The sequence below is a fragment of the Staurois parvus genome, unplaced genomic scaffold (genome assembly GCF_062004578.1).
Source record: "Staurois parvus isolate SC_StPar_1 unplaced genomic scaffold, SC_StPar_1.0 ptg000290l, whole genome shotgun sequence".
NCBI classification, from domain to species: Eukaryota; Metazoa; Chordata; class Amphibia; order Anura; family Ranidae; genus Staurois; species Staurois parvus.
The window spans coordinates 1893220-1906436 of record NW_028318086.1 but is presented as its reverse complement, the minus strand read 5'-3'; the positions used below and the strand labels follow the sequence as shown (position 1 = coordinate 1906436).

General features: G+C 42.8%; 1 protein-coding gene across 1 annotated transcript in view; it reads right to left on the bottom strand.

The window, feature by feature from the left end:
- Positions 1–2418: 2418 nt before the first annotated feature.
- The window catches only part of EEFSEC (eukaryotic elongation factor, selenocysteine-tRNA specific), a 307938-nt gene continuing 297139 nt past the window's right edge, over positions 2419–13217 (bottom strand). The window contains exon 7 of the mRNA XM_089682461.1: positions 2419–2791. Within this exon, the coding sequence (XP_089538587.1) occupies positions 2607–2791 (185 nt within the window). The 3' untranslated portion in view covers positions 2419–2606. The remainder of the gene's footprint in view (positions 2792–13217) is intronic.

Below are 13217 nucleotides of genomic sequence, written 5' to 3'. Positions count from 1 at the left end.
GGGGGGGCTTTGGGGAGCTATCAGGGGTCTAAACAGACCTCTGATGTTCCACCTTTGAGACAGAGAAAGCATATTGAGGACACAGCCCTCAATCTCCATCTCTGCAGCCTCAGCTTCTCTGAATGAATTGACGTGAATAGCTTTGTAAAGAGCTTCCAATTCATTCACACACTGATGCATAGTTAACACAGTTTACTATGTTTCAGTAAGGAATGGACAGAGTCAGTGATTGGTACAGATCACGGACTCTTAATTCAGAAAAGGAAGGGGCTGGTAAATGACACCTTCATCAGCCGCAGTGTGATTTCTACATGCTACCTCGTTCCTCTGCTATCTATCGAATTAATGACAGCACCTCCTCTATCCCTAAGCAACTACTACAGTAGAGATTTCCCACTATTGCTGCATTCTCCATAATGTAAAATTAAAAAAATCGATAAGGTAGAGTGGGATTCCTCTTGTAGTGGTTGCATTGGAAGGGCAGTATATGAAAAGACAAAAAGTGGGCGCACGGGCCTAGTGCATTACCTTTAAAAATTAGATTTATTGATAAAAAGTAAAGCACTCAGAAGAGAAATAAAATCAAATGGAAAGCATGTCACAAGAGATGCAGTATGGTCCGAGACCCCTGAAGGTGGTCTGGTGGGGGACTGTAGATCTCTGGATAACTGATACTGACGCGTTTCGAGCCTCTGAGGAAGAGGTAAAACCTCGAAACGCGTCTAGACCTCTGGATAGCTGATGGCTCAGTCCTCCACCAGACCACCTTCAGGGGTCTTGGACCACACTGCATCTCTTGTGACATGCTTTCCATTTGATTTTATTTCTCTTATGATTATTTTACTTTTTATCAATAAATCTCATTTCTAAAAGGTAATGCACTAGGCCCGTGCGCCCTCTTTTTGTCTTTTCATATACAGTTCTCTTTGGATTTCCCTGGTCCGTTGAGGGCAGCAAGGCCGGCATTCCTTTCATAAACATGTGGGGATATTGATATTGTGGAGTCCACTGTCAAGCGCAGGAGCTCAGGCATTCGGTTGCTTTTTTTCTTCCTATCAGCATTGGAAGGGCAGGCCTGGGAGGCCCGCACAGACACTGGAGTCCCTTGGAAAGTTAGGTTCCAGTTAGGAAATACTACAGAGATTTCATGCTACAAATGAAACCAGTCTACTAATCAGAGCTACTAATGCTAGCCTGCAAACACTGATGTACTAAAGTCTGAAAGATCACTCTTTTTACCTTTGATTAATCCACTGCAGCATGATTTCACAGGGCACTTCACAAAGTCCCTGGGAGTGTACTTCCTGAAATCTGTGCTGTGCAACTCCCTGTCTCTGCTTCCTGTATTAACAATCACATTCAAACTTCCAATGCAGATTTAAATATGATTTGTGGCTGTGAAAAAAAAAAATCTGGTTTTCTGTATGTGAGAGACAGTATGGAGCCTAAAGTGGGTTTTGTTGGGAATTTCCCAAGAAGAGGATCTCAGATTTTGAAAAAAAAAATAAAGTAAAGTGAACTGGTGCGCTTCAGCATTGTTTGGGTAAAACTGAAGTATTGAGGAGGTAGTCTGTGTTCCCTCTATGCATTTTAAATCGAAAAAATGAACTCCAGGAAAACAGATAAATACAACAATTAAATATAGGAGCGGTTTTCCCGTCAAAGAGAATGTGTACTTTGTCCATCCAGTCCTAAGATTTGCACAGCCCTCTCTGGCAGGCAAGGGGACCTATTACACTTTGACTTTCACCTAAAGGCCTCCTCCTCATACCCACCCGGTTACTGGACAGTAAGGAGAATCAGTACAGCCCGTTCCTCTTTCACTCTGTTCTCTTCTCCTATCAACATGCTTCTTGTGCAGCAGAACACCTGATTACCTCCTTGGAATAATAGTTTTCAAGTACTAAATATTAGACCTTTACTGGTGGATCTGTGAACAGGCTATGAACATTCAAGTATTTACATATTCTTAGCAAGTAGTGAGCCCTTACTGACCTCTGTAGCTGCAGGCACTCTGGAGTTATTCATCCTCAAAAGTGAACTTTTCCCCCTGTTCACTAAAAATCACATCAGTATGCATTCATTAAAAAATGGAAAATGGCCACCGTGAGAAGAAAGGGGAGGAACAGAAAAAAGGGTATGCAAAGAATAAAAAGCCTGCAATTATCTACTAAACATTAGTAAAGGTGCCTATATTTCAACAGTGCAAGTGCTGTGTAATTTGAGGAGCAATTGCTTTGTAGTGTCTCTAGCTACGTAGGTTGGGTTGGCTTGTTCTAAAGTGATTGATAAAGGTTATGTAAATATTTAAATGCCCATTACTTGGCCACATGTTCCCTCTAAGAACTTGTACAAACATACTTCATATTCCTGTTATTTTCTTATGTATCAATTAACAAAATGACAAGTATAGAACCATTAATTATATAACTTTGTTTAATTCTGCAAACCCGACCCCCTCCTCAAAATTAAAACCTTTTCCTAAAAAAGTTAAGGCCCTCTGTGGCAAAAATAAAGCCATAATTTGGGTTACATTAATCATGTCTAGGGTGGGAGCTTCCACACACAATTTACTGCGCCAGCTCCTTGCCTTTGTAGATAAGGATTCACGACTGAGTCATCTTCTTCTGTGGGTCAAATACATATCTCTTGAACCCCAGCGTGATGAGAACCACCTGGCCATCTGAACGGGCTTCCTCCTCCTTCTGGATTTCTCCATCTTCTTTTTTCGCTTTGGACTTCTTTTTCGAGGAGGCATTGAGATTCTGCTTCGTCTCAGGCTTCAGACCATCTGCCAAGGATACAAGAATTGATCTATGTGGATGGGTTGGCAAAAGCAGACACTCAACAGCAAAGACTAAATTTGGCGTCATGGCACATAAAACCTACGCTCCGTTGTGATTCATGCCATGAGTAGGCTGGCATCATTCAAAGTTGGTCATTCTGGTTTATATGGGATACTGCTACCTGGAAGTGGTCATTCCCACATTGGCAAAACTCACCTGAAAAGGTCCACTGCCAGCCCCCTCCCCCGCTCAAAGAAATTAGCTGAACAATAAATATTTCATGCTTTACTGCATATACAGACTGATTTTACTGTTGTGGGTTTAGTAACACTTTAATAAAAAATAAAACGTATGCCTTTACAACTTTAACCCCTTGACGCCAACGTCAAACAATTTTCGACCTCACAGAACTGGGATTTTTTCCATGGGGTCGCATATTTGCGTACCTGTCTTTGTGCTGGGAGTGCGCCGCACTGCACTCTACCAGCACAAAGACCGCAGTTACTGAGAGCACCGGATCCCGTTCTAAGATTGGTACCCGGGACTCCCTGATTCCGGGTCACATGATCGCTGCGATAGCCTCTAATTGGCTATCACAGCGATCAGTCACTGTACAGCCCGGTCCCTGGTTTTTTTCTCTCTCTATGAATGGAGGAGAGAGATACATTGTATCTCTCTAACTCCTGGGATAAAATGAAAAAAAAAATGCTTGTAAAAAAAATAAAAAATAAATATTAAAAAATAAAAAAAAAATACTTAGATCAAGGTTTGATCTAGTTCAGTGCCAGGGTTATTGTTGGGGTCAAGGTCAGGGTCAAACGTCAAGGTCAAAAGGTCAGGGGCAAAGGTCAGGATTTATTAAAAAAAAATTGGTGTCAGTTATTGTCATTGTCAGTGTGTTTTAGGTATATAAAAAAAAAAGACAAAAACAAAATGCGCACTATTGTTTCTGGGCTGTACTACGGGTACAAACAACAAATAACATACACATATATGGTATCTCTGCGATTGTCAAGAGCCGGAGAATTTATTTTGGGTTGTTCTTTGGTGGTAGGTTATGGTAGTAACAATATGTAAGCATAAATCACCACTGCCAAGATTACAACAGAATAAAACAAATAAATGCTGCTGTTCATCAGTGTAAACCTACACCAAAAAATATCTAAACAATACAAAGAGCGCAAAAGAATATATAGTGTTAGATCATGACATATATGAATAAAATGATATTAATAAAATTAATATTAATAGGACAAAAGTCCCACTCCAAAATAAGTGAAAAAATGTGAAAAAATCCTTAAACTCAGAAAGTCCTCTTTGAAAAGAAATGTGCTTCCACCAAGATTAGTGCTCTCCAAGATTGGAGGAAACCTTTCCTTTGGTGGAGTGGAGATCTGAAGGCATATTAAAAGGGTCTAGGATCCCAAAAATACCTAAAAGGCGTTTTTTTCACCATTATCTGGTGAGTGCGGTATATATTGTTTAACCTCCCTAGCGGTCTGATTACATCCATATTTCTGTGCTCAAAGCGGTACATTTTTTTGCATGGAAATATGTATTTTTTTATTGTAGGCCTGTAATTTTTAGGAATAACTCACTGAAATCTGTCCGAACAAGAGTCTAGTAAACATCCCGGCTAAATTAAAATTTTAAACACGAAATCATAAATTATAATTTAAGAAATAATCATAAAAAATAATAATATAATAATAATAAATTTAATTCAATAATATAATCAAACCAAAAACACTGAAATTTCAAATATAGCGCCAAGTTCGCACATCACTGAGCAAAGTCGCAGAATGGTTTTCAGTGTCTGATGAGGAATTTCCCCCACGAATCATTATCACTCAATTCTGCAAGTGGTTCTGATTTACTATCGCTGTTCTCTAGCCGGTCTAAAACCGCTTTTGACCTAAAGGGACGCTTTTTGGACGCCATGGACGTTTCTCAGTTTCCAGGCAGAAAGAACAGTCAAAATGCAGGCAGGGCGCCGGACAAAGCACTCGGGACAAAATGTATGTGAAATGGTTTGATACAGGAATGTTATACTATGTGATTTTAGTGTATTGAGTGAATGTCACTTTTTGTCATTTTCAAATTTCCCGCCAGTTCCGTCGCTCGCAGGGGACGGAACCCAGATGACAGCGTTACCGCTTGTGGTGCTGAAACTTTACCCCGAGCTACACTCGGGAATACCGCCAGGGGGGTTAAGCACTAATCTTGGTGGAAGCACATTTCTTTGGAAAGAGGACTTTCTGAGTTTTTTAGGAATTTTTTCACATATTTTTTCACTTATTTTGGAGTGGGACTTTTGTTCTATTAATATTAATATCATTTTATTCATATATGTCATGATCTAACACTATATATTCTTTTGCACTGTTTGTATTGTTTACATACGGACAGTGGCTAAATGGTTTTCACGTTCGCCTGGCAGTACTCGGGTCGTTGGTTTGAATCCCAGCCATGCCACCACCTGCCTGGAGTTTGCATGTTCTCCCTGTGACTGCGTGGGTTTCCTCCAGGTACTCCAGTTTCCTCCCACACTCCAACGACATGCTGGGAGTTGAATTTGATCCTTTCTAAATTGTCCTTAGTATGTGTATGTATGAATGTGAGTTAGGGACGTTAGATTGTACGCCCCTTGAGGGTTAGGGACTGATGTGAATGTACAATATATATGTAAAGCGCGGAGTAAATTGATGGCGATATATAAGTACCTGAAATAAATAAAAAATATGGTAGTAACAAGAAACACACAGCTAAATAAAAAAAAAAATTTTTTTTACTATTTTGGGCCAGTTTTCCTTTGATAATAATAAAAAAAAAATCAGGAGATATCCATTACCATTTACCACCAAATGAAAGCCCAATTTGTCCTGAAAAAAAACGCGGTATAATTCTCCTGGATGTACAAAGTACTTGTGATGATATGTACGGTTTTACTAACACAGGTCAACGTTGCAAAATTGTGCTTAGGCATTTAGATTTGTTTTACTCTTAGGCGTGAAGGGGTTAAACATGTTGCACAATTCCAAAATACATCAGTTTTAACCACTTGAGCTCCAGAGGATTTACCCCCCCTTAATGACCACGCCTCTTTTTGCTACTCGGCGCTGCACTAATTAAACTGATAATTGCGCGGTCATGCAATGCTGCACCCAAACGAAATTTACGTCCTTTTTTCACACAAATAGAACTTTCTTTCGGTGGTATTTGATCACCTGTGCGCTTTTTATTTTTCACGCTATAAACAAAAAAAGGCCAAAAATTTTGAAGAAAAACAATATTTTTTACTTTCAGCTATAAAAAATATATAGTAAACTCAAAGTTGGTTATAAATTTAGGCCAAAATGTATTCTGCTCCATGTTTTTGGTAAAAAAAATCCCAATGAGTGTATATTGATTGCTTTGTGTGGAAGTTATAGCGTCTACAAACTATGGTATAGATACTGCAATTTACGCCATGTTTCTGCTATACAGCGCTGTGCTAGTTTAACGGACAATTGTGCGGTCATGCAATACGGTTCATAAATGAAATTTACATCTTTTTTTTTTCCCCACAAATTGAGCTTTCTTTCGGTGGTATTTGATCGCCTGTGCGGTTTTTATTTTTTGCGCTATAAAAAAAAAAGCTGACAATTTTGAGGGAAAAAAACCAATATTTTGGACTTTTTGCTATAAAACATGTCCAGTAAAAAAGTCATAAATTTCTGCCAAAATGCATTCTGCGACATGTCTTTGCTAAAAAAAAAACCCCAATACGTGTAAATTAATTGGTTTACGTGAAAGTTATAGCGTTTACAAATGGCGGGAAAGATACTGGGATTTTTAGGTTTTTTTTTATACTAATAATGGCGGCGATCAGCGAATTATGGCGGCGATCAGGGACTTATGGCAGCGACCAGCGACTTATGGCGGGACTGCGGCGGACATTCTGACATTGGGGGTCACTGACATCCCCAAAAACACTAATACAGTGATCAGTGCAAAAAAAAAAAACCACTGACACTGTACTAATGGCACTGGGGAGGAAGGGGTTAACTTTATTTTGCAGGGAAGGGTTATAGGAGTGAGGGGAGTGTTTTACTAGGGGGCGGGGGTGTGTACTGGACGGGACAAGGCTGATCGAGAAAGAGAAACTGTTCTTTCTCGATCAGCTCATCCTCGAGCTGACAGGAAAGTGACAGACAGCACAGCTACTGCAGCTGTGCTGTCTGTCACTGTTTGCCGCCGATCGCTGGGAAACAGCCGCTAAGGAACGGCGGTGATCCGCGGGACAGATAGGGCGGTGGCGCGCCTCGCGCGCGCCCCCTATTTTTTTACAAAACACACGTTTTAAAACGTGGTTTTGCCTGTAAGTGCCGCCCTGCCGCCGTATATGTACAGTGGCAGGGCGGCAAGTGGTTAAAATGTGCAAACTTTCCAAAAAATTCAAAAACTGAACAAAAAAAAAATAGCTTCTAAAAGAAGCTATTTTTTTTTTGTTCAGTTTTTGAATTTTTTGGAAAGTTTGCACATTTTAAAACTGATGTATTTTGTGCAGATTATGTGGACATAGAAATATATACTAATTGCACGTTTTAGTATCTTATCACTGACATTTGTGAATGTTATTGGCAATTATTTCGGTAGGTCTTTCCTACAGCCATATTTAAAAGAGACAGTGGCCTTTCAGACTGTATTCTCATGTTCCACTCAATATCATTCATCTCCCTTTTAAGTTGCCATATTGTCGCTCTCGGACGGCTGTAGCAAAAGACAGACGAGATAAGGGGCAGTGACGGTCTAGTATTGCACGGCTGCCTCCTGGAAGACAGAGTCCCAGCGCGGTTGGGTCAAGGAGCACCGTCTTGGACTCTACCTCTTCTCTTTCCGATAGCTCAAGACAGAACCCAAGAAAAGGTATACGGTGCCACCAGCGGCTCTGGGCTGTGAAATGGAAGCCTGCAGATGGAGGGACAATTTCATTTCTGGTATTTTTAAACCTGCGGTGTCACATAACCTTATCTGAAACACTTTATCAGCCTCTCTGCCCTCATAGAGAGCCTCTGATAGGCATTCCCATTTCAGGACATGACAAAAGATTCCGATGTTGGTGATTCAGTGGAGACAGGAGGTCTACGAACTCAGGTGATCAGCTTAGTTACGGAGACGCGAGGGGGGTTATTGGTGGCGGTGTGTAAGGGTAGAGACATCCTCTAGTGTCAGATGTGAGGAGGCACAAAGGTGAACCCATGTGTGCTGGAGTCCTTGTTTACACGCTTTGCTGTAGGATGTTTTGTCTTTACGAGTTAAAATTCTAGGCTTTTTTTTTCCTGCAGATAGTAAAGTACTCCTGGAAACCATAACACAGCGCCATTGACTCTTTCATCCTTCGGTGAAGTTTTATGAAAGTAAAGCTATCGCTCATGAATGAGGTTCAAAGTGTTGAAGGGCAGGGCAACAAGGGCCTGTGTCAACGGGCTTTGGGCTCGAGTTGATGGCGTCAGTTTGAGGCGCTTCTGAGATCATTCCGAAACCACTGACTGGTGCATTTGACTAGAAGTTGACCTCTTTCTGACTTGCTTTAAGTTGAATTCGCAGTCTCATAGATTGCAACACAGTGGCTAAGTGGTTGGTGCTCCCGCCTGCCAGCACTAGGGTCATTGGTTCAAATCCCAACCAGTGGTAAGGAGCACTAACCACTTAGCCACTGTGTTGCAATCTATGCCGTGGTTGGGATTCGAACCAATGACCCTAGTGCTGCCAGGCGGGAGCGCTAACCATTTAGCCACTGTGTTGCAATCTATGCAGTGGTTGGGATTCGAACCAATGACCCTAGTGCTGCCAGGCGGGAGCGCCAACCACTTAGCCACTGTGTTGCAATCTATGCAGTGGTTGGGATTCGAACCAATGACCCTAGTGCTGCCAGGCGGGAGCGCCAACCACTTAGCCACTGTGTTGCAATCTATGCAGTGGTTGGGATTCGAACCAATGACCCTAGTGCTGCCAGGCGGGAGCGCCAACCCCTTAGCCACTGTGTTGCAATCTATGCCGTGGTTGGGATTCAAACCATTGACCCTAGTGCTGCCAGGCGGGAGCGCCAACCCCTTAGCCACTGTGTTGCAATCTATACCGTGGTTGGGATTCGAACCAATGACCCTAGTGCTGCCAGGCGGGAGCGCCAACCACTTAGCCACTGTGTTGCAATCTATGCAGTGGTTGGGATTCGAACCAATGACCCTAGTGCTGCCAGGTGGGAGCGCCAACCCCTTAGCCACTGTGTTGCAATCTATGCCGTGGTTGGGATTCAAACCATTGACCCTAGTGCTGCCAGGCGGGAGCGCCAACCCCTTAGCCACTGTGTTGCAATCTATACCGTGGTTGGGATTCGAACCAATGACCCTAGTGCTGCCAGGCGGGAGCGCCAACCACTTAGCCACTGTGTTGCAATCTATGCAGTGGTTGGGATTCGAACCAATGACCCTAGTGCTGCCAGGTGGGAGCGCCAACCCCTTAGCCACTGTGTTGCAATCTATGCCGTGGTTGGGATTCAAACCATTGACCCTAGTGCTGCCAGGCGGGAGCGCCAACCCCTTAGCCACTGTGTTGCAATCTATACCGTGGTTGGGATTCGAACCAATGACCCTAGTGCTGCCAGGCGGGAGCGCCAACCACTTAGCCACTGTGTTGCAATCTATGCAGTGGTTGGGATTCGAACCAATGACCCTAGTGCTGCCAGGCGGGAGCGCTAACCATTTAGCCACTGTGCTGCAATCTATGAGACTCCCTGGAGTTTGCATGTTCTCCCTGTGCCTGCGTGGGTTTCCTCCGGGTACACCAGTTTGCTCCCACACTCCAAAGACATGCTGGTAGGTTAATTGGCTCCTGTCTAAATTGGCTCTAGTATATGTATGTATGAATGTGAGTTAGGGACCTTAGATTGTACGCCCCTTGAGGGTTAGGGACCTTAGATTGTACGCCCCTTGAGGGTTAGGGACCTTAGATTGTACGCCCCTTGAGGGTTAGGGACCTTAGAGTGTACGCCCCTTGAGGGTTAGGGACCTTAGATTGTACGCCCCTTGAGGGTTAGGGACCTTAGATTGTACGCCCCTTGAGGGTTAGGGACTGATGTGAATGTACAATATATATGTAAAAGCGCTGCGTAAATTGATGGCATTATATAAGTACCTGAAATAAATAAATAAAATGCAAATCCAAAGCTGGAAGTGAACAAAAGCCTGTCGCCCTGAGGCCCTATAGCTTGCCATAGATGAACCAAGCTGAACTGGCCCAAATATGTTCCTTGTGTGGCCACTTCAACTCAACAGAAGTTGCTCTAATGATGGACATCTGTCGAACAAGCTTGTTGGAAAACATTTCTCGACACGCTGTCAGAATACAATGTCTCAGTTGGAGGATTCCTCTATCCACCTCGACTGTGTGGATGGAGAAGTCCATTAATTATTTTAATTTACCCAATTGGCTGAATGAAAAAAAAAACCCAAAAACAAACAATTTATGGCCAGCCAAGGGCTTGGTGTAGATGGTGTAATATCTGTAAACAATGCTTTCAATATGATAGCAACTGCCGCAAATCTATTGCCTCAAAGTCGTCAGTAAAAAACCATTGGTGTTTTATTTAAAGTGGTTCTGAATGTAGAAGGTGTTTTACCGTAGCCTCCCTAGCGGTCTGATTATGTCAGTATTTCTGTGCTCAAAGTGGTACATTTTTTTTTGCATGGAAATATGTTGTTTTTTTATTGTAGGCCTGTAATTTTTAGGAATAACTCACTGAAATCTGTCCGAACAAGAGTCTAGTAAACATCCCGGGTATGTTAAAATTTGAAACACGAAATCATAAATTAGAATTTAATAAATAATCATAAAAATAATAATAAATTTAATTCAATAATATAATCAAACCAAAAACACTGAAATTTGAAATAGAGCGCCAAGTTCGCACATCACTGAGCAAAGTCGCAGAATCGTTTTCAGTGTCTGATGAGGAATTTCCCCCACAAATCATTATCACTCAATTCTGCAAGTGGTTCTGATTTACTATCGCTGTTCTCTAGCCGGTCTAAAACCGCGTCTCACCTAAAGGGACGCTTTTTGGACGCCATGGACATTTCTCAGTTTCCAGGCAGAAAGAACAGTAAAAATGCAGGCAGGGCGCCGGACAAAGCACTCGGGACAAAATGTATGTGAAATGGTTTGATACAGGAATGTTATACTATGTGATTTTAGTGTATTTAATGAATGTCACTTTTTCAGATTTTTAAATTTCCTGCCAGTTCTGTCCCCCGTACGTCCCGACGTCACAGGGAACGGAACCCAGAAGACAGATGCCGGCATCCGCTGGAGGACATTGCCGGGGACACTGCAGGGGGGACATCGCGGGAGCGCAGGACGAGGTAAGTGCAGAAGAGATCCCGGAGCAACGCTGCAGTGTATTCCCGAGTGTAGCTCAGGGTTACCGCTTGTGGTGCTGAAACTTTACCCCGAGTTACACTCGGGAATACCGCCAGGGAGGTTAAAGGACAAGTTCACCTTTTAAAAAAAAAAAATAATAATAATTTGTAGTTAAGAAAATCTGCATTTATGTGCTGGAAAGTAGTAATGGTGCACAATCTATCGTGTTTTGGTAGAGCAGGGTCAGTTGATGGTGCCTATGAGCACCCATAGATATTGGGTTAGTCGAGGGCAACCTATTAGAGATTGGAGGTCTCAACTGCTCCCCCTAAACTTCTAAGGGGGCTGAGACCTAAAATTAAGTATATGTAAGAAGACTCTCAGGGACTATGGATGTACTACAACAACTTGACTGGGGACATGCTACAGTGTTTTGAGGTGATATGTTGCAGGAGGTATACATGGTTCCCATTTCTGCGAAGTCCTGCTGAATTACCTGAAACTTAAGCCAGGAGTTGCTTTTCTGGCACAACATTGACTGCATCCAATCAAAAAAAGTCCCTGGTTAGGTATTCAGTCATCCGCCAGCACTGTGGGTGTCTGACAGAGCAAGTGGCATGGAGAATTCCTTCATTGACACTGTTTAGTAGGGATGGAGGAATCTATTATATTTCTAAGCTTGCGTATATGTGTAGCATTAGACACTAGAGACATATTACATGAGATTGCAAGAGGCCACCTGTCAGGGCTCCCAGTAAGACCAGAGATGCGTGAACTGACACAGGGAAATGCAGGCTCAAGTATGGTGTAACAATATAATATATTAAGGGTTATACACAAATATAACGCACAATATAACAAAACCAAACCTCCAACTGATAACGGAATGTACACAGATAAGAGCAGTCAGTGCTGGCGAGGTGGAGTGGTCAGGCGGGCCGGGTCAGGAATCATTGGACAGACAAGACACAAAGGAGAAGGCAGAGCGTAGTCAGACAGGCCAGGTCAGGAACAATCAGGCAGACAAGGTACCAAAGGAGCAGGCTGGATGCAGACAGGATGTAGGTACAGGGGCTCATGGGAAACATACACCAAGGCACTGACTGCAGGTCTGGCCATTCCCTAAATACACTTCCTGCAATCAGCCTCAGGTGATGGCTGACTGCAGGAGTGAGCTTCTGGTTGCTGAGAGCACCCGCTGGCCAGCCCTGGTACTGCAGCCCACCATTGGCAAGTCCATTCCTGACACCACCCCTTACATATCAATGGTTGCAGGCAACTGAGGACCACAAAATACGTAGCAAAATATGTAGCAAATGGTTACACGGGGCCCTTAGACTGCACCAGGAAGTTAGACCATTACCTGAATGGCCAGTTCTGCATTTGTCAACTCATGTCTATGAGTTAAAGGTTATGAATAACAAGTCTCTCCACTACTGTCTCTACATCATTGCTGGTATCTAGGCCTTGAATACATTTTGGGGCTGCTCCAGGTAATGGAGCAATAATTGGGTGATGGGAAATGTAGGGGCCGATATATCAGGCAGTATAAACAAAAGACCTGTTGATTCTTCTTTATATCGCAGACTGTGGGGGATGCTGATGGCTTGTTAGGGTCCTCGGCTCACAATCCACTCTTTGGCCGGCAATGAGTGCCACTAGCCTTCTCCGGCCTACTGAAGAGACCTGTCACTGGAATAAATGGCAGAAAAGTGCAACTGGAACAAAGCATCACAGCAATGAGACCACTGAGATGTGAAGGATACAGTAAGCCAAGTATTCAATTATTAATAAATGTAAAACACGAGTTATCTTATATGGACAGACTATTAATATCACTTAGAGGATATACGATTCCAGGCTCTTATCAGAGCTTAAGATAAACGGAGATAAAACTGTGGTTTTGGGGGAAATATTTTCCTGAATATAATTGCCTTTGGTTCTATTAGTCCACCATGGGACATCTCAGGCTGCCTCTTCCAGACTCCGATAGGTGACGGTGTAAACTCCCTGCGGGAAAGTAAATGTTAA